This window comes from Acomys minous (assembly GCF_964271855.1).
Source record: "Acomys minous genome assembly, chromosome: 1".
Taxonomy (NCBI): Eukaryota; Metazoa; Chordata; class Mammalia; order Rodentia; family Muridae; genus Acomys; species Acomys minous.
In genome coordinates this window covers 69,320,753-69,340,396 of record NC_140483.1, presented here as the reverse complement: position 1 = coordinate 69,340,396, position 19,644 = coordinate 69,320,753, and the positions used below count along the sequence as shown (strand labels likewise).

Genomic DNA, 19,644 nt, shown 5'->3' with positions numbered 1-19,644 from the left:
TTTTATACTTTATGTAAGTTAGTATTTTAAACAAAATTAATTTATATCAAGCTTACATTGGGATACTTTTAAAAAAACCCAAAAAAACCTCCTGGAACTATATATATAACCTAGAAGCATGACTATAGGAGCCACTAAAGATTTCTATAATTTAAAGAAGCCACAAGTCTTACCTTCTTGACATGTACATATTTTTAATAATATTTTTATTTGATGAGATGAGTGTTTTGCCTACATGTATGTAAGTGTACCATATTCATGTGCCTGTAGAGGCCAGAAGAAGATGACATCCTCAGCAATGGGAGTTGCAGACCACCATGTGAGTACTGGTCCCTGGCCCTCTGTATGAGAAACAAGTACTCCTAACCACTGAGCCATAACTTCTCTAGCCAACACTGGCTTCTTAATTTTTTTTTTTTTTTTTTAGTTAGCATACAAAATGGATTTCATGACATTTTTCATACATAACATGGTACCTTTGCTCATATCTATTCCCCTTCTACTTGTTTCTCCCCATCATTAGTCCCCCTTTTGCTTTCATGTCATATGTAGATATTTAAATATTTAAATCTAGATACTCTATGAGAGAAAACATGGAACATTTTTCTCTTTCCCAGAATTCTCTCTCTTCCCTTCTCTGTGTAGCCTTGGCTGTCCTAGACTCATTCTGTAGACCAGGCTGGCCTCAAACTCACAAGATCCATTTGCCTCTGCCTCCCACAGTGCTGGGATTAAAGGTGTGTGCCACCATGCTGTTGTCCCCTTCTTATGTGCATGCGCATTTAACCTCTACACCCCTCCCCCTGCCCCCAGTAAATACCAGAAAAAAAAAAAGTCTTTCTGAACCTGGCTGACTTTAATTAATATGATGATTTACAGTTCAATCAACCTTCTTACAAGTGATATATAAAAATTTCATTCTTCTTTACTAAATTCCTCGTACATATGTACTATTCATCCATTCACCTGTTGTTGGGCATCTAGGCTGGTTCCTTATCTGGGCTATTGTATACAATGTAGCAATAAAGACAGGCATGTAAGCATCTCTGTGATATATTAACCTGGCATCAGTGCTTCAAGTATATACTGAACTGTGGTATAGCTGGGTCATAGGGTAGTTCAGTATTCAAGGAGCCTACATACTGATTTCCATGGAGACTTGAGCAATTCACAGTCTCAACAACATTGAATATGGGCTCCTCTTTCTCCACATCCCCACTATCATTTATTTTCTTGAGGATGGCCATTCTGAGTGGAATGAGATGGAATGTCAAACAAGTATTAATATTTATTTCTCTGGTGACTAAGAGATGTTAAACATTTTTTCAGACATTCTTGGTTATTTCTATTTCTTTTTTCTTTTCTTTTCTTTCTTTCTTTTTTTTTCTTCCTGAAACAGGGTTTCTCTGTGTAGCCTTGGTTGTCCTGAAATTCATTCTGTAGACCTGGCTGGCCTTGAACTCACAGCAATCCACCTGCCTCTACCTCCTGAGTTCTGGAATTAAAGGAGTGCACCACCATGCCCAGCTTTATATTTCTTCTTTTGAGAACTGTTCTTTCAACTTATTTGACCATTAACTGAGTGGATATTTTGTTTTTGTTCTTTCTAGATACTAATCCTGTCAGATTTCTAGTTGGCAAACAGTCTCTCTTCACTCACTGATTTCCTTGGTTGATCTCCCTGTCTGTTTTATACCAATATCCTTGTCTGTTTACACCAATATCTCACTATAGTAAAATTTGAGATGAGGTATTATGATATTCTCTGCTTATCAAGTTTTTTTTCTTTGTTTGATTTAGATATTTGGGGTCATTTGTGCTTTCATGTGAATTTTAGGACTTTTTCAAGTTCTGTGGAAAATGTCACTAGGATTTAGACAAGTATTATGTTTAGTCTGTAGGTTACTTTTAGTAACCACAGTCATTTTCACAATTATTCTGGCAGCATATGAATACAGTAAGTCTGTTCAGCTTTCAGTGTCTTCAATTACTTTCATGAGTATTTTAAAGTTTTTATTGTAGAGATCTTTAATGGCCTTAATTGTGTTTACTCCTAGGTTCTGTAGAGGAATTTTAATTCAGCAATATTGCTACTCTGGATGGAATACAGACATGCCTTTAATCCCAGAAAACAGAGGCAAGCAACTCTCTGAGTTCAAAGCTAGCCTGGTATAGAGTAAGTTTCAGGTAAAGAAAAGCTTAGATCCAGATGTGGTGGTACAAGCCTTTAATCCCAGCACTTAGGAGACAGAGTCATGCAGATCTCTGAGTTCTAGACAGTGCTGTTCAGTCAGTTCAGCTGGGTCAGTGGGTTAAGAGGCACTGCGGTGGAGTTGACTTCATTGCAGTTTAGTTGGTGGAACTCAGAAGCAGTTTTATCAGGACAGTTGTACAGAGACAGGTTGCAGAGAAAGAACAAGCTAGAGACATGTGAAGAGAGAACGAACCAGAGAATGAGAAGGCACCAGAAGATCAGAACAGGTTGCAAAAATTAATTTGAAGCCAAGTAGAGCAATTCAGTCAGAAGCTGAGAGAAGCCAGTTTGAATCAGTCAGCTAGGAGAGTTGTTTGAGCCAGAACAGCTGAGTTGAACCAGCCAACAAGAGTTCAAAAGAGCTAGAAAGGGTGAGCTAATTTCGTAGAGTAAGTCTCAAGAGGCTGAAAATATTCTAGGCCTAGATTAGATTGTACAGAAGCTAGAAGCTAACAGGACTAGGTCTAAGTTAGCAGATGGAAGCAGTAAGCTCATTTAGTCCTCTCATGAAATTAACTCCTTCCTATGCTCTCTTCACTGATCTATCTTTCCTACTCCCCTGTGTTTAGGATCCCTTTAAGTATTATCTTTTGCAATGCTGACTTAGTGGTCATGAACTGTTTCAGTGCTGAAGGGTCCCTATTTTTGTTTATATTAAAAGGTAGCTTTGTTAGATATAGCAGTTTTAATGGTTATTCACTTTCAGGACATGAAATATACTATTCCGTGCCTTTCTGGCTTTTAAATTTTCTGTTACAAGACTTGATGTGCTTCCCTCTCCCCAACAATTTACTGTATCAATCTTGTTCTTTAGATTAAATTTATTTTGTGGTATGTGTTTAAGTGTTTTGCCTGCATTTAAGTGTGTGCATCACATGCATCCCTGGCCCAAGGAAATCAGAAAAGGGCACTGAATCCCCTGGTACTAGACTTATAGTTATGAGCTATAGTATGGGTGCTGGGAATCAAACCTGGGCTCTCTGTACCAGCAGTCAGTGTTTTTAACTGTAGAACCATCTCTCCAGTCACTCTGCTTGCTGTTATAAGCTGATGTTTTTCTCCTATGGTTTTTGTTCTGCTTGAAAAAGGGACTTACTATGTAGTACTGGCTGGCCTTAAAATAGAAAGATTCTACTGCCTTTGCATTGAGGTTATGCTCCACTATGCCTACAGTTTTTAATATTCCTATTTGTTATATACTCTTGGCATGTTGAGTACATTGTACCATGGAGAGGATCTTTTCTGCTCATGTAGTTTGGGGTTCTAAATACATCTTGGATTTAGATGTTCACTTTTTCCCTAGATTTGGGAAACTGCTATAATTTCACTGAATAGATTTTCTAGACCAGTAGCTTTTGTACGTTGACTCGTTCTATACTGCACAGATCCCTAGGTTCTGACTTTTGGTCACATCCTACAGTTTTGAAAGTTGTGGCCATGCCTTTTTGTTTCTAACCCACTGTTTGTATAGTACTCTTCAACCTTGTCCACATCCTGATACACTTTTGTTATTACTGTTTGGTCTAGTTGACTAGTGATGCTTTCTACATTCTATATTTTATTAAAAATTTGCTCTACCAAAGTTTTCGTTTCCAACATTTCTACTTTCATGTGCAAACTAACTTTTCTATCCACTTTGCTTACTTTCTTCCTAATGTTGCCAGATTTCTTTCCAAGTCCCAATGAAGTCCTTAGTTCACTCATCTGCTTATTTGTGTTTTCCTTGAAGTCACTAATTATTTTTACAGGAAAATATTTGAATTCACTCAACATTTTATCTGTTTTAGTATCACTGAATTTACTAGTAGAAGAGTATTTCGGTATCCTAATTTGTGCTTCTGTTGTGGACTTTTCTTCCAGTTTCATTTAGGAATCTTCCTAGTGAGCAGCCTACTGTTACAGACTAAATCCCCAATACCACTCAGGGAGACAAAAACAAATTGATAACATCACACCACATGTAATGTAGAAATACAGTTAAAATTGATCAAAGTTCATAATATACTTTTAATGAATAAAGAAGAGAAACAGGTAAAACTAATGTAAAGTGTACTGTTGAATTAAAAATCATTTAGAGCAAAGGTGAAAATAGTAATTAATGAGATAAGGAAAGAATACAAGAAAGGAGAGAAAATAGACACAAGAAAAAAATATTAAATAAAAGGAAAAAGAAGAGTAGAGACAAGTTATAGAAGGGAGGAGGAACCCCTCATTTGGGAAAAATGTGAGAGCTGGCCTTAGTAGCATGGGCACAAGAAAGCCAGAGGGCTGACCAACTCAGCTAACCACTGAGGCCCAGATCCAGGGATTTTGAGTTGGCCCACCCCAACATCTACCCCACCTATGAGCTGATGGGATTTGTAGGAAGGGCCAGGTCCTACAGAACCAAGGCTACAGGATCTCCATGACACAGGTCAACAAAAGAATATCGGAGAGGAGTCCAGTACTGATGGTGTAGCAGAAGCCAGAGGCCCCAAACCAGACCAATGACTCACTGCAATAAACACTTGTAAAAAAAAGCTGTTTGGGGGGGGAAAGGGCATATTGTGTGACATACTGTGAGACTTTGTAGCTTCCTTGGCAAGATGTTTTTTGGTTCTGTTTTTGGGGGTGGTTAAGTGCAGAGGGTGGCTATAAGAGGGATGGAGGGGGGTCAGGATGAGTGGAATCGGGATGCATGATGTGAAAATCTGTCTCTCTCTCTCTCTCTCTCTCTCTCTCTCTCTCTCTCACACACACACACACACACACATCAATAAGAAGTATAAAAAAAGGGATGAGGAAAAAAAGGAGAGTAAAAACAAGAAAAGGTCAGGTGTGGTAGCTCATGCCTGTAATCACAGCACTTGGGAGGCAGAGGCAGGTGGATCACTGTGTGTTCAAGGCCAGCCTGGTCTACAAAGGGTCCAAGACAGCAACACAGAGAAACTCTGTCTCAAAAAAACAAAACAATAAAAAATAAAAGTAAAAACAAGAAAAGAAAAAGCCTGCTGAAAGATAAACATATTTACAATAGGAGTATAACACCAAGTTGGAGCCAGGCATGGTGGTGCATGCCTTTAAACCCAGCACTAGGGAGGCAGAGGCAGGAGGATCTCTGTGAATTCAAGGCCAGCTTGGTTTACAAAGTGAGTCCAGGATAGCCAAGGCTACATAGAGAAACCCTGTTTTGAAAAAACAAAACGACAAAACAAAACAAAACAAAACTCAAACCATTTTGCATTGCATGAGACCTTCTCTCAAACATGTTAAAATAAGAAAAGAAAACAGTAAGATAAAGTTAAAATGCCACTGAAAGTACAGTAGGGAAAAAAATCCAGAGGAAACCCAAGGGTAAAAAGAAAGATGACATTTTGGATCTACTGCTCTTCATACTGGCTAAGCTTCAGAGGCCTACAGGGCTGTCTTCACTGTATTAGCTCCCCTTGTCTGTGTACTAGGAACCTCTGCTGGCCACTTAGTCTTGCAATCTAAAACTGAAAAATACAGTCCTGCTTTTATAAATTATCCAGTTTTTAGTATCTTGTTATAGCAATACAAACATGGAGATAAGGCTAGAATTTCATCATATCTACTATGTAATCAATTATAAGACACATTCCAATTTAAGAGATATTAAAATCAGAAAAGAACCAGAAAAATAGATATTGCTTTTATCCCTTTCCATAGTTTCTGATATTGTTATATTGGAATTTTTCCTTTGTCTACCTTCTAACTACCATAGTATTAATCAGAACAAAAGGCCAAAATTCAGGATGAATTTCCCAAGGAGTCAATTATTCATTTTTTAAGGATAGGAAATAAAATACCTGCAATGAACAACAATTGGCTCTTCCTTTCCAGCCCTCTTGTTTCGTACATGACAAACAAAATCCAGAAAGTCACTTGAATCATCAGGCACGCCATGGTCAGGCCAGGCTATGTACTGAATCTGGGTGAGCGGCCGACTCTCATGTTTCTAAATGAAAATGAAAAGTTACACACTTTGACTCAGAAATCACCTTTAAAATATAAACATTCATGTCATTTTCATTTTAGAGAGAAAATATATCGCAGAAAGAGTTGTACGTACTTTTAAGTACCAGTGTGCCACCCCCACCCCAACAGAGTGTCTCTGTGTAGCCCAGGCTGTGCTCTAACGCCCTCTGTACACCAAGCTGGCCTCAAACTCCTAGAGATCTGCTTACTTCTGCCTCCTGAGTGCTGGGACTAAAGAGGTGTGTGCCACCACCTCCGACCTACACTGTTATACTTTTATAACTCAATTTTTATATCTATAAAGTATTTTGAACGTGGCAATCAAATAAATAGGCAGAAATAAATTAAGGCCAGAGAACGGCTTAAAAGATTACCTAATATTCCAGGTGAAAAAAGATGGTAAAGTAAAAACTTTTGTGTGAGTATGAACAAAAATTGAGACAAATTTTATATGACACAAATGAAATTATGGGGATGAGAGGAGGGAAAGCCCCAGGAGAGTGAAACAGCTCAGCAATTGTGGCCAAGAATGATTATCTAATCACATCCACGTAGTGGAACAGACTAGATTCCTCCAAGTGTCTTCTGACCTCCACAGACGCACCATGGCAGAAGCAGAAGCACTTGCACACACATAAATAAGTGTTATGAAAATTTTAAATAAAAGACTCCCAACTAGACATAGGTTTAAAATTAGGCCAGGCATGGTGGCGCATGCGTTTAATCCCAGTACTTGGAAGGCCCAGGCAGGTGGATCTCTGAGAGTACTCGAGAGCTCTCGGCCAGCCTGGTCTACAGAGCAAGTTCTAGAACAGCCAGGGCTATACAGAGACGCCTTGTCTTAGAAAACAAAACAACAACAAAGTAAAAAATAAAAATTAGAAGTCATAAGAATACCAAGTCAAATAAGGATTAATTCTACTTGGGGAGGGAGGGAGCAATGGTGGATATAATGAAAGTAAAAACCTTGGTCCAACTCCTCAAATCTTGGTTCTGTCAGTTATGGCATTTACTATTTTAGAGCTTCCTTCTTTCATGTGAAAATTGAAATAACAACAACAGCTCCACACATTTTTAGGTTTCAAGGCTTTATAAAATGACTAAATCATATGAAACTACTTATTCATACACTTTAAAACAGACAACTATCAAGCCGGGGGTGGTGGCGCACCCCTTTAATCCCAACACCCGGGAGGCAGAGGCAGGTGGACCTCTGTGAATTCAAGGCCAGCCTGATATACAAAGTAAGTCCAAGACAGCCAAGGCTACACAGAGAACCCTGCCTCAAAAATAAATAAATAAATAAATAAAAGTAAAATAAATTAAAAAAAGATAACTATCATTCAACATTATTCAATCTGGGGATGGCAATTTATAATAAAGAGAGATCATGAGTGAAAGGATCAGTATCAGCTCAGGACTCCCAAGACCAAATTCTTAGCAAAAAGGAGATTTACTTGTTCCAGAGGGATGGAGGGCAAAGAATAAGAGACAAAGACAGGAGACAGAGGATGAGGAAGAAGAGGAAGGAGTAGCTGTCCTGTGGGAGGGGGAAGAGGAATGCATTGCTACAAGACTGTCTGGAGACAGACCAGGCCCATAAGAAAGTGGCAATTTATAAAGGGAAAAGGGAAAACTCTGTGTTAGGATAAGGTGTTTAATTTTAATTGGGCATGTTAATTAGGAGAGTCAAAGGGGGCTTTTGATTGCTGGACTTCAATATTTTGATAGACAGACCTTGGTAGTCAGCCTCAGGATGAGGAAGTAGCCAAATACGGACTAGACCTTGGTGGCTAGGTTTAGGGATGCAATCTAACAAGGCAGAGAGAATGAAGCAAGGCCTGCCACAGACAAGTGCCATGCAATTATGTTCCGTAGAATATTTGTTTTGCCGATTATGTTTGGTTCAAACTTTAAAAATTATTTTATCTTTGCATAGTTCTGAGGTATTCAGGGTACACAAATAAAAATGCCATGGCTACATAGCTATAGTTTGATGCTTTTGTTTTGTTTTAATTTAAATTTTATTAATTTATTCAGATTAGAACTCAACTGTTATCTCATCACTTGTATCCTCCCATTCCTCTCTCCCTCCCTCCCACTTTCACCCTATTCTCCTCCCCTAGGTCTAAGACTGAGGGGGACCTCTTCCCCCACTATATGGTCATAGAGTATCAAGTATAGTTAGACTCTTAAAAAGAAAAAGAACCATGTTGAAGATAGAAATCACTATACGCACATACACATGCATGCACACCTACCTGCCTAACTCTTGGTTATCTATTTGGGAAAAAGATTAAAATTTTAATGGTTCAACTTACAGATTGGTACATTATGGTGTAATCTAGACAATATGTGACCAAATCCTTAATTTATTCTTATTAGAATACATTTTAACTTTCCCCCATAACTTTGGCTTCATTCAATGCCAGACTTCCTTTTCTATATGTTAGCACATCATCTGGCTCCTTCCCTATTGGTTGGAAGAGAGGCTCTACCTACCTCAGCTGTCATTAGCCATACCACCCTTGGAGGAGAGGTAATTCTCCCTTTCAAAGGTGTAACCATTGATGGAAAAAACCTGGTCCTTCACAGCTTGTGCTGCAGTTACTCCATTCTTTTGGCCACCTTTAAAATGGCAGGTGGTGTTACTAAGTGTGGTGGAGTAAGTATTTAATTCTAGCACTTAGGAAGGAGAGGCAGCATGAGTTTCTGAACACCTAAGTCTATATAGAGTTCCAGGCCAGCCCTATGTAGTAATAACCCATTTCAAAAACAAAAGGAACAATAACAATATGATGGGCAGCTGTCGGGGAAAGATTGAATTTCAGGCAGTGAATATGAGGTACACTGTCTCTAGAGCCTGCTTGGACTAGCAGCATGATGTCCTCTAAATATATGTTCCCACTATGGTACCAAACCATTACTCATTAATAGTGCCCACTTTTGACTTTGGAAGTCAAGAGGAATGACTGTGGTAAAACTAAGAAGAGCTAGCAGTCAGAAAGCTGCAATCTGTTTGCTGTCAAAAAGTCCTATGTCTTTTTCTTTCCTAGTATTGCCAAGATTGTGATGTTGCTCTTCTCTATTATTTGAAAAGAGTAAAACAACTTGATATCTTTCAATAGCTTTACCTATTGCCTCAAACATACCCAACTACTTTCTTTACTAATACTAACTGCAGTTAAATTTTTTTATAAGCAAATGTTATAAATAGGCAAATGCTTTTTTTACTGATCACATTTACCACTAGATCTGGAACATACATTTATTATAATATTATTATAATATGGCAGAGTAATACTTATAAAATGTCAAAGTACCCTGTTAAAGCAAACAGTTGACACTTACTTGTATGTGTGCATGTGTCTTCATGATGTGTATGTGTACACTATGCACATGTGGAGGACGTAAGAGTCACCAGCTATTCTCCTTTACTAACCTCTACATGGTTAGTAAACCTCTGAGCCTGGCCCTTGTTCTCAGCTATGGTGGAACCCAGAAAGCTCAGGTTTCTGGTTTCTCAGAGCTGAGGTCACAGGCACTTCTAGATATGTCCGACTTGTTACATGGGTGCTAGGATCTGAACTCTGGTCCTTATGATTGTGCAAGTGTTCTTAACTGCTGAGCCATCTTTCCAGCCACCAGTTGAGTAATTTTTATTTCCCAGTAATACTGCTCAGACTGAAAACACTTTCAGCTTTCAAAGTCTTTACAGCAGTTCTTATGAATACATACTCTTGACTTCTTACCTCTTGGTTAAACAGTGTCATCTTCCTGAAGATATAGGCAGGGTTTCCTTCTTCAGAGTGGCAGGTGACTTGATAGCATCCATAGGATGAGCTTCCTGTGGGTTCTGGCCAATACTGATGACATTTAACCTGATTATCAACAGATTGAATATATAAAATTATATACTTAGATGTAGGAATTTAAATTCTCCAACTTTCAAAATATTTTAATTTTTAAGAATGTTTCAAATTTACAGAAAATAGTTCTGATACACCTTTCACTTAGATCTTCTACCTACTAATAATTTTGTGTGTACATATGTATATTGTATGAATGTGTCTGTGTGTGCACATATGAGTGTACATGTGTATACATGTAGCACAGTGGTCAATGGTGGGTGTCTTCCTTCACTCTACCTTGTTTTCTTGAGAAAAGGTCTGTCATTGTACTTGGAATGCATCAACTTGGCTAGGCTAGCAGGTTGGACAATGAGCTCGGAGATCTGCTTGTCTCTGCCCTGCCCCTCCGGCTCTAGGGTTTCAGAGACATGCCACCAGATCTAAACGTTACATGGATGCTGGGATCTCAACTCAGGTCCCCATGCTTGCATGGCAAGCACTTTACTGACTGAACCCTCTTGCCTGGTCATTTTTTCACTTTCATTTTTAAAACTCTTCATAATAAAAATAATAAACAATCTGTTTGGCTATATTCTGATTAGAGTTTACCACAGATATGTGTGCACATGTGTATGTGTGTAAACTATATAACCCCAGCCCTGTTTCTATATAGCTGATCCATTTAAATGTGATTGCTTTTAGTACACTTCATAGAACTGTGTAACCACTACCTTAAACACTTTTAGAACATTTTCATTGTTAATCCCCCCCCCCCCCCCGAAAAAACAAACCCTATACTCATTAGTAGTTGCTACGTATTCTATTCCATTCCATTCTTTCTCCCAACCCTGGACTTAGGTATCTATTAATGCACCTGGATGTTTCATAAACGTACAATCATACAATAATTTTTGCTGTTATTTGAGATTTTCACTTCTTTTATGTTCTCCAGGCTCACCCAAATCCTAGTATCAGTACTTCAGTTACTATTACCACCAAATATTCTTTGCTAATTTGAATATATTACATTTTATTTGGAATATGTGAATATCCATTTCCTGAGTAATGTGAATGCATGGACATGTGTAGTAGATGTAAAGGTGTTTTTTGTTTTGCTCCCACGTGTGGGTTATGAAACAGACTTGTGTGAGGGTGTGCGATGTTTGTCCGCCAGAAACAGACTTGTGAGAGGGCACCGACATTTATCTGCCAGAACAAGAACTGCCTAATGTGGGGGCATGATCTTTGCCAGTTGATAAATATCCTGGTACAGACTCTGAGAAGAGATAAATATGAGCTCCAAACCAAAGGCTTGACTTTTAGCATTTCTATCTCTTCACATAACTTGGACGTACATCGTTTCCAGATGCTCCTAGAGAGAAAAGCACCAGAAAACACTTTGATGTTCTGGTTCCAGTTGCTGTGGTTGTGATCGCTCTTGTTGAATTTCTAGTTTGATGTGTAACAGGTCTTCTGAAATCCTGACGATGAAGAATGGAATCGCCCCAAGGAACTAAGTCTAAAAAAGGGTCTACCTTCTCTTGTCCCTATTAATCTTCTTTCTCTCCTATCTAGGGTAGGTGGGTTGGAAGGGAAGTAGAATCATTAAAGAACCCCAAATAAAGTAGGTTTTTAAAAGATCAAAGCCTATAGTTGGTGCCCAAAGTGTGGCAGAATAGGGCTGTACTTCTTGCTAAGTGGGAGAGGAGGAAGCAGGAGATTCAGGATGGGATTCAGCCACAGGCAGAGGTGCAGGAGAGATGAAGAAGATCCAGCTGGATCAAAAGAACTAAAAAGCAAATAACTTGGAGATTTTGAGAAAGATGGAGTCAGAAGAACACAGAGGGTTAAAAACAGACTTAAACTGCTCAAGACTGTGTTGTAAAGCTTTATAAACAAATATAAAAGAGTCTCAATTATTTGTGTGATAGCCAGGTTAAGAAATAAAGTAAGAGAAACAAACTCTGCTTTATAAAAATAACTACAATAGATATGTCTTCAATTCCTTGGGTATATAGAGTATTGAAATTTATGACTTAGAGAAATACTACTATATTTAACTTTTCTGAGAACTGTCACACTTTTCCAAAGTGACTGCACAGTTTACCAACTTTTAAAATTTTTATTTATTTTACATCCTGATTGTAGCTCCCTCTCTCGTCTACCAGTTTACCAATTTGTAAGCAGTGCAACAAGGGTTGCATTTTTTTCTACCCTATCACCAACATTTGTCATTATCTGCCTCCCTTTTATTCTAGTCAGTCTACTGTTAAATAGTGTGGTATTTAACTGCAATTTTGATTTGCATTTCCTTTTTGATATCCAATAACTTTTGTGCTTAATAAACACTAATATATCATCGTAGAGACTTGTCTATTTAGATCCTTTGCCAAATTTTAAATGATCTTGTAATTTAATTGTTAACCTACAAGAATTCCTTACATGATCCTCTTAGATATGCATGATTCTAAATAAGTACAATGACTAGAATGGTAAAATTTATTTTGCAAGTATTATGTTAGGCACAATCTTAAGTATTTAGCTGTAATGATTCAAATCATGGAACCACAAGAGAAGACTGAAAAGACTTCAAAGTGATATTTTGAGCATATAAATACAACATAATTTATAAAGAGCCCAAGTAATATATAAGATCAACTATAGCTTACTCTGCCACGTTCAACTTGTGTGGTCAACATCACAACCATAGAGGAGCCTTGTTCCCAAGTCATTTGCCAAAAATCTTTACAAGTATGTGGTAATGGCCCTTGACAAGCAATGTATTGATTTATAATACTTGAAGAAGGAATTTCCATCTAAAAAGAAAAAGACATTAAAATAAAACTTTTAATCTTTAGTTTTTACTATGATTTAATGTTAAACTGAACCCAACTAATCTCAACAAATTGTGATCAGTGAAATAATTTGACCTGTAAAAGAAATTTCTTGGCAATGTCCAAAGTTATACATATTTATCATTTAATTGGTGGAAGAGGGATTTAAAAACTTATATTTTCCAAATGCTACTTCTTCCTCTTCTTCTTCTTCCTTTTTTAAAAGATAAGGTCTCACTATGAATCCTAGCTTCTTAGCTACTATACATTTATAAGGAAAATTTAGAAACTACCTATAATAGTTTATTATTAAGTTTCCTAAGGAAGAAAAATTTTGCTATTTATTTTTAGCTGAATTGTGCACATAAAATAATGAAGAGCTATTAGTATGCTTACAATTATTTTTAGAATGAAATAAGACAATAAACACTGGAGAATTACAACTGCACGGCATTTGAGGTTGATTCCAACAAGATGATATCTACACGTAGCAATTTAGAGAATACCAAAGTCTCCCTCCCAAACTTGCTTCCAGTTATCACCAGAGGGTAATTTGTTTTTCAGGTTTTTAGTACCTCTTTCACATAGACAATCTGTATACAACTATTTTTCTATAAAACTGTTTTTTTAAAAATGGTAGTGCGAAGCCAGGCACGGTGGCGCACGCCTTTAATCCCAGCACTCGGGAGACAGAGGTAGGCGGATCGCTGTGAGTTCAAGGCCAGCCTGGTCTACAAAGTGAGTCCAGGACGGCCAAGGCTACACAGAGAGACCCTGCCTCAAAAAACCAAAATAAATAAATAAATAAATAAAATAAAAATTAAAAATGGTAGTGTGGTATATATGGTTTTCTGAATTCTATTGTTTGAAAGACAATACCAAATTACATAAATTTTGTTCCTTTAATAGCCCTTCTAAAAAAATATACTGTTACTTATTTAACAAACATTTAAGGCATTGTTAATATGTTTGTTACCAGTAGCAAGGTTAAACTGAATACTTCTCTAAACATGACAATTTTTAGTAAATGTAAAAATATATCTACCTATAAGGGCAACAGGAAGAAAGGAGAATAATGGGTCAAAATATATGTTCACTTCAACTTTTGACAATATTACACTGCTCCCCAAAGAAACCGTCTACTTTTCAACCAACAACACACAAGAATGCAGTTCCATTGATACTTGTTAATATAGCTATAATCCCTTATTCATAGCTCTAAAATTCCTAATAGTCTGAAATGCAAAACTGGTTTTGGTGTTTTAAAACGTGTCCTGACTTCAAGACATTTTAAATTTGGCCTCACTTGAAAGCATTTAAAAGCAAAATCTGACTCTGACTGACCTAAAGGTTATTTATACTATATTAGTCCCACTCAGAATATTTATATAATATCAATATAATAATTAAAGGGCCCTTATCCCATAACCTGGTAGGGACATTGCTTCATATAGCATTGGTACCTAGACTATTCTTTCTTTTTAAAATTTTATTTATTTATTATGCATACAATGCTCTGCCTGCACATATACCTGCATGCCAGAAGAGGACATCACATCATATTATAGATGGTTGTGAATCACCATGTGGGTTCTGGGAATTGAACTCAGGACCTCTGGAGGAGCAGTGTTTCCCCTTAACCTCTGAGCCATCTCTCCAGCCCTAGACTATTCGTTTTTTTTTTTTAAATATTTGTTTATTATTATGTATACAGTGCTCTGCCTGCATGTACATTTGCAGGCCAGAAGAGGGCATCAGATCACATTATAGATGGTTCTGAGCCACCATGTGGTTGCTGGGAATTGAACTCAGGACCTCTGGAAGAGCAGTCAGTTCTCTTAACCTCTGAGCCATCTCTCCAGCCAGACTATTCTTTAAAAAAATAAAAAAATTAAAATAAAAAATTTGAATCACAAAGCATAGTTGAAGGCTTCAAATAAATAACTAGACTTGTATATGTTATCAAATTTTTGGTCTTTCACTTTCATAGGGAAATAATAACACTTCTGATAGTTTAGATTTGTACTTTTTTGGGGGTAAACTGAGTATACTTTCATTTATCTGTGTTTGATAGTTTTGATAATTATTTTTCTATGTTTTAGATTACTCTTCTAGTTTTGCTTTAAAAACAAAACAAAACAAAAGCCTAGAAATCATTACGCAAGGCCAGAAGAAGGCATGTGTGCCCTCTTCTATCACTCTCTTCCTATTCTTTTGAGGAAAGGTCTCTCCCACACCTGGGGCTTGAGTCTGAATTTTTATGGAAGCCAGCAAGCCTAAAAAAATCCTCCTATCTTTGACACTTCAGAAGCAGGGTTATAGGATACACATCTTGTTATGTAGGTGTTAGAATCTTAACTCTGGTCCTCATGATTGTGCAGCAAGCTTTCCTGCTTTGCAATCTCTATAGCTCCATAATTGCTAAAGTTCCCATGTAATTTCAAAACAGGAAGAGGGCTCCGTTAGTCATAGGCATACTAGGGATGCAAACAATTTGAGTCACTGGATAAGTGTGTTTCCAGCTAACATCAAATAAGGCAACTGTTTTGTTCCCCTCTTATACGATAAGCAGCCTCTAGTACTGTGTAGTACCATATTCTTCACACTTTTGTGTTTGTTGTAGGAACTTGCACCATTTACAATCACAGTGGTGAAGTGCTGTCTAGTATTCTTAGGAGCAAGAAAGCTATGATATTATTCATCATGGGGAAAATGTACATTAGCTTTCTTCTGTCATGAATTACACTTCAATGCTGTTAGCTATGAAGTCAAAGTTAACAAATAAACAGTGTTATTATTAAATAAATAAAGTTACATATTGATTAGCTGATGAAAATGTGATTTTACAAAATCTACAAAAATCTACAAAAATCTAACCCACTATTTGTCCTAGAAATGATAATTCACTATTTCCTAGTTCACCAATTGTACAAACTATTTAAAGTCAGACTTTCAATAAAAAAGGAATTACCTTAAATTTTACAATAGTTTCAATAATTTCAAATAACAAAGGCGTTACAAAAAACTTACATTTATATAGTTTGCATTGATGTAGTCTTCATTACCTTTTAAAAGGACCCGTGTAGCATCGTCTAAAAACATGTAAGAAGAAACAATGGATTTGGGATTAAACCACTAAAGCTCTATCACTGAGCCACACTCCAATCATAAAAAAATCTAATAAAGTTTTATTTATAAGATTAAGCTTATAATGATAAGAGCTAATAGATACTTACAAGGCGAAATATCTCTGTATCTATTTTTGGAAATGTTCTGAGGTAATTTGGCACAAGACATTGTCATTCCAGGTTTTTTCCGATACAGTTGCTTTAAAAACAAACAAACAAACAAACAGAGAAACAGTTCAATAAACCATCAACAACTCTGCCTTGTTGTGGCAAATTTGCTTCTATTCTAACATGAACTCCACATACTCCATGCACACTACAATACTCTTCAGAACAGTAAGTATAAACCAGAGTTGTAGTCAGTTCTTTGGTTTCTGATATGCATTTGTATCTATAATATTTTTGAAAAATCTGAAAACAATTTTGTTCAGCAAAGTTTGAATACCAAACCTAAAGAGAATATTTGGTTTAATTTTAGTTTAGAAGGGTTCACAATACACTAACTGAGATATTCTTTAAAAGAACTGATACATGTTTTATTACTATAAGCATTTATATACATGTACTGGAGAGCAGCAAATATTGTTGGCCATATTTTAAAAAACACACGGGGAAATTCCTAGTTTTATCAAAGATAAATAGATTAAGTTCATTATGACAGAAGATTGACATCTATAAATGTTTTGGACTGGATTTATAACTATCATGGATGTATACAATCTGTGTGCCACAGGATGATATTTCTGGTTAAATATACTTTCAAAATTCACTAATCAAAATAAAGATTAGCAGTCATGCTGGGCAATGGTGGTGTATGGCTTTAATCCTAGCATTTGGGAGGCAGAGGCAAGCAGATCTCTGAGCCATCCTAGTCTTCAGAGTAAGTTCCAAAAGAGCCAGGGTTATACAGAGAAACCTTGTCTTAAACAAACAAACAAAACAAACAAACCAAAAAGAGATTAGCAGTCAAGAAGAATTCTTGTACTTCCAAGATAATGATCTGAGAAAGTTTAAGACTGTACAGACAAAAATTAAAGGAAGATTAAATATTACAAAGTACAGACTTGAAATACAAGTTATTTTTAAAGAGATTTTTGTGTACTTATTCTTTATACAGTATTTTGCCTTCATGTGTGCCTGCATGCCAGAAGTGTTGCTGGGAATTGAACTCAGGACCTTTGGAAGAACAGACAGTGCTCTTAACCACTGAGCCATCTCTCCAGCCCCCCAAAAATTATTTTTTAAGATGGGGGTTTTGTTTGGTTTTATTCTATTTATTTTATTTTTTGAGATGAGGTCTTTGCTACCTGTAGCTCAGGATAGCCTCAAACTCATGGAAAATTGTACTGCTATGGGTGTGACAGCAACAAATGATGTGTGCTGTCACATTTGGTTTTGCTCAAGCCTTAAGTTTATAATGTACTATTGTTCTACCTTTCATAAAAGAGCTAATAAACTACATGAAAGAAGACATAAAAAATGTCTTTAATACTCTTATTTTTTGAGAGGGGTCTTACTCTGTAGCTTAGGCTGGCCTGGAACACACTCTTCTGGACAGACCTTGAGCTCAAGAGCATCTTCCTGTCTGGCTTTTAGACTTCTTTTAAAAAGACGCTTATTTATATAGTCATAACTAGTATTGTGGGAATAATTTTTAAAAGTTACATTTCAGAACTCATGTCAACCAGTTCTAAGGCTATCATTTTACCTTTAAATCATAATGCACAATAGATTAGGCTCTTAACACCCTCAAACTAATTAGCCAATACTGATTTCATACAACATTATCACTTACATCAAACTGTGCCAGTACTGTTCCAGTGATAAGCCCCTCAGCTAGCTGGATCATTGACTCTCGCAGGGAATGGTCATCTTGATGGACACTATCTAGTGGGGCTTTCTCAGGAATATACTGGAAGTCTGGCTCACTTTCTAGTTTTTCTTCCACTACATCATATACAGCTAAAATAAAACAACAACAACAACAAAAAAACACATGAGAATCTTAATAGAATTCAGTAAGAAATTGATCAATATTTTCTATAGATTTGGTAACTAACAATTCCCTTATATCTGACTAATGCCTTTGTGTAGGAGCCAAGAATGGTTGTGGGTTGAAAGGCTTCTGCTATTCCTTTGAAGAAAAGAAGGGTTCCTTAGCCATCTGCTTAAAATTGGAGGACACATTAAGAAAATGAGGCAGGACTAGAGAGGTGGCTCAGTGGTTAAGAGCACTTTCTGCTCTTACAGAGGACCTAGGTCCAGTTCTCAACATCCAAATGGCAGGCAACTCACAAACCTCCTGAAATTCTAGTTCCAACGGACAGATGCCTTCTTCTGACATTCTTGGAACCCTGTGCTCATGTGGTGCACATAAACACACAGGCGTGTTCAAACGTGTGCGCATACACATGCAGGCACAGACACACATATACACACAGAATAAATAAATCCTTAGAAATTTAGAGAAAATAAGGGACTTTTGAGCTGCAGATCAGACTAGACCCATTTTTAATTTCTAGGACACGAGTCAAAAGCACGGACAAAAGCCTGTACACCATTATGTCTAAAGATATGTTGGCTTCGATCATGTAAGTGAATACAAACCTAAATGAATCAGCCCCACCCTCTCCCTTCCACCTAGTCACTAAGCTCATCATGTTAGCATAAGGAGAGTTCAGATCCCAGAGGCTGGGCCTATAAATGTCAGGCCAACAACTTATCCTTACTTCTCTCAGCTCTGTTTTAAAGAAAATTATTTTTTATTTTTTACATACATGGGTGTTTTACTTAAATGTGTGCATTTATACCAAGTGTATGCCTGGTGCCTATGGATGCCAGAAGAGGGCACTAGTCCCCTGGACCTGGAGTGACAGACCATTGTGAATCACCATGCAGATGCTGGAAGCCAAACTCTGGTCTTTTGTAAAAGCAGCAAGTGCTCATAACTGCTGAGCCATCTCTAGCTCTTTAGCTTCCTTTTTTAACATAGGAACCTATTAACATACATGAGTGGTTCATCCATATGTAAACATGCATATTCCCTCCAAATGACTGCCTCTTAGCCATCTTGCTGGATTAGAAAACATCATGTAACATCCACAAGAGAAAAGAAAAAAAAAAAAAAGATGTGATAAATCTACCCTGAAAATGAGCAGAGGTCTCTCTCAGACTAGAATAATCCTTTACAAGGTTCTAGTTGGGTTCTTCTTGGGATTTAAAGTTTAAGAGAAACAACTGAATTGCAAAAAAGGCCTTTGCCATCATAGGGACTTTTGTTCATATCTTGGCTCTGTAGCCATCATGAATCTGTAAGGAGGTAATAGAGTTTGGAAGTATTTTCAACTCTAAACTCAGAGTAATTTCCCTATCGTGTTTCGTGGCTCCGAGGATTGAGTAAGAACATACACAGAGCCTAAACACAAAGAAAACTTCAGCAGCTACTGACTGTTGTCACTGAGTGCTACAGGAACTACTATCAGGAGAACACAGAAAACAGCATGGAGTCTGAACAAAACAGCTCTTCAGAATCAAAATGAATAAATAGGCTGTTTATAATATTCTTAGAAAGCCAATGCTAGGATTACACAGAACACAAA

The 19,644-nt window shown here is 37.1% G+C and overlaps 1 protein-coding gene across 5 annotated transcripts in view; it reads right to left on the bottom strand.

Moving 5' to 3' along the window:
• PTPN4 (protein tyrosine phosphatase non-receptor type 4) overlaps nucleotides 1-19,644 on the bottom strand; it is a 143,406-nt gene that overhangs the window by 11,864 nt on the left and 111,898 nt on the right. For all 5 annotated transcript variants that reach the window (XM_084774681.1, XM_084774677.1, XM_084774679.1 and 2 more), the window contains 6 exons: nucleotides 17,841-18,007; nucleotides 16,154-16,244; nucleotides 15,948-16,009; nucleotides 12,753-12,899; nucleotides 9,985-10,113; nucleotides 6,064-6,212 (listed from right to left, as the gene is read on the bottom strand). In XM_084774681.1, coding sequence (XP_084630807.1) covers nucleotides 6,064-6,212; nucleotides 9,985-10,113; nucleotides 12,753-12,899; nucleotides 15,948-16,009; nucleotides 16,154-16,244; nucleotides 17,841-18,007 — 745 coding nt within the window. The remainder of the gene's footprint in view (nucleotides 1-6,063; nucleotides 6,213-9,984; nucleotides 10,114-12,752; nucleotides 12,900-15,947; nucleotides 16,010-16,153; nucleotides 16,245-17,840; nucleotides 18,008-19,644) is intronic.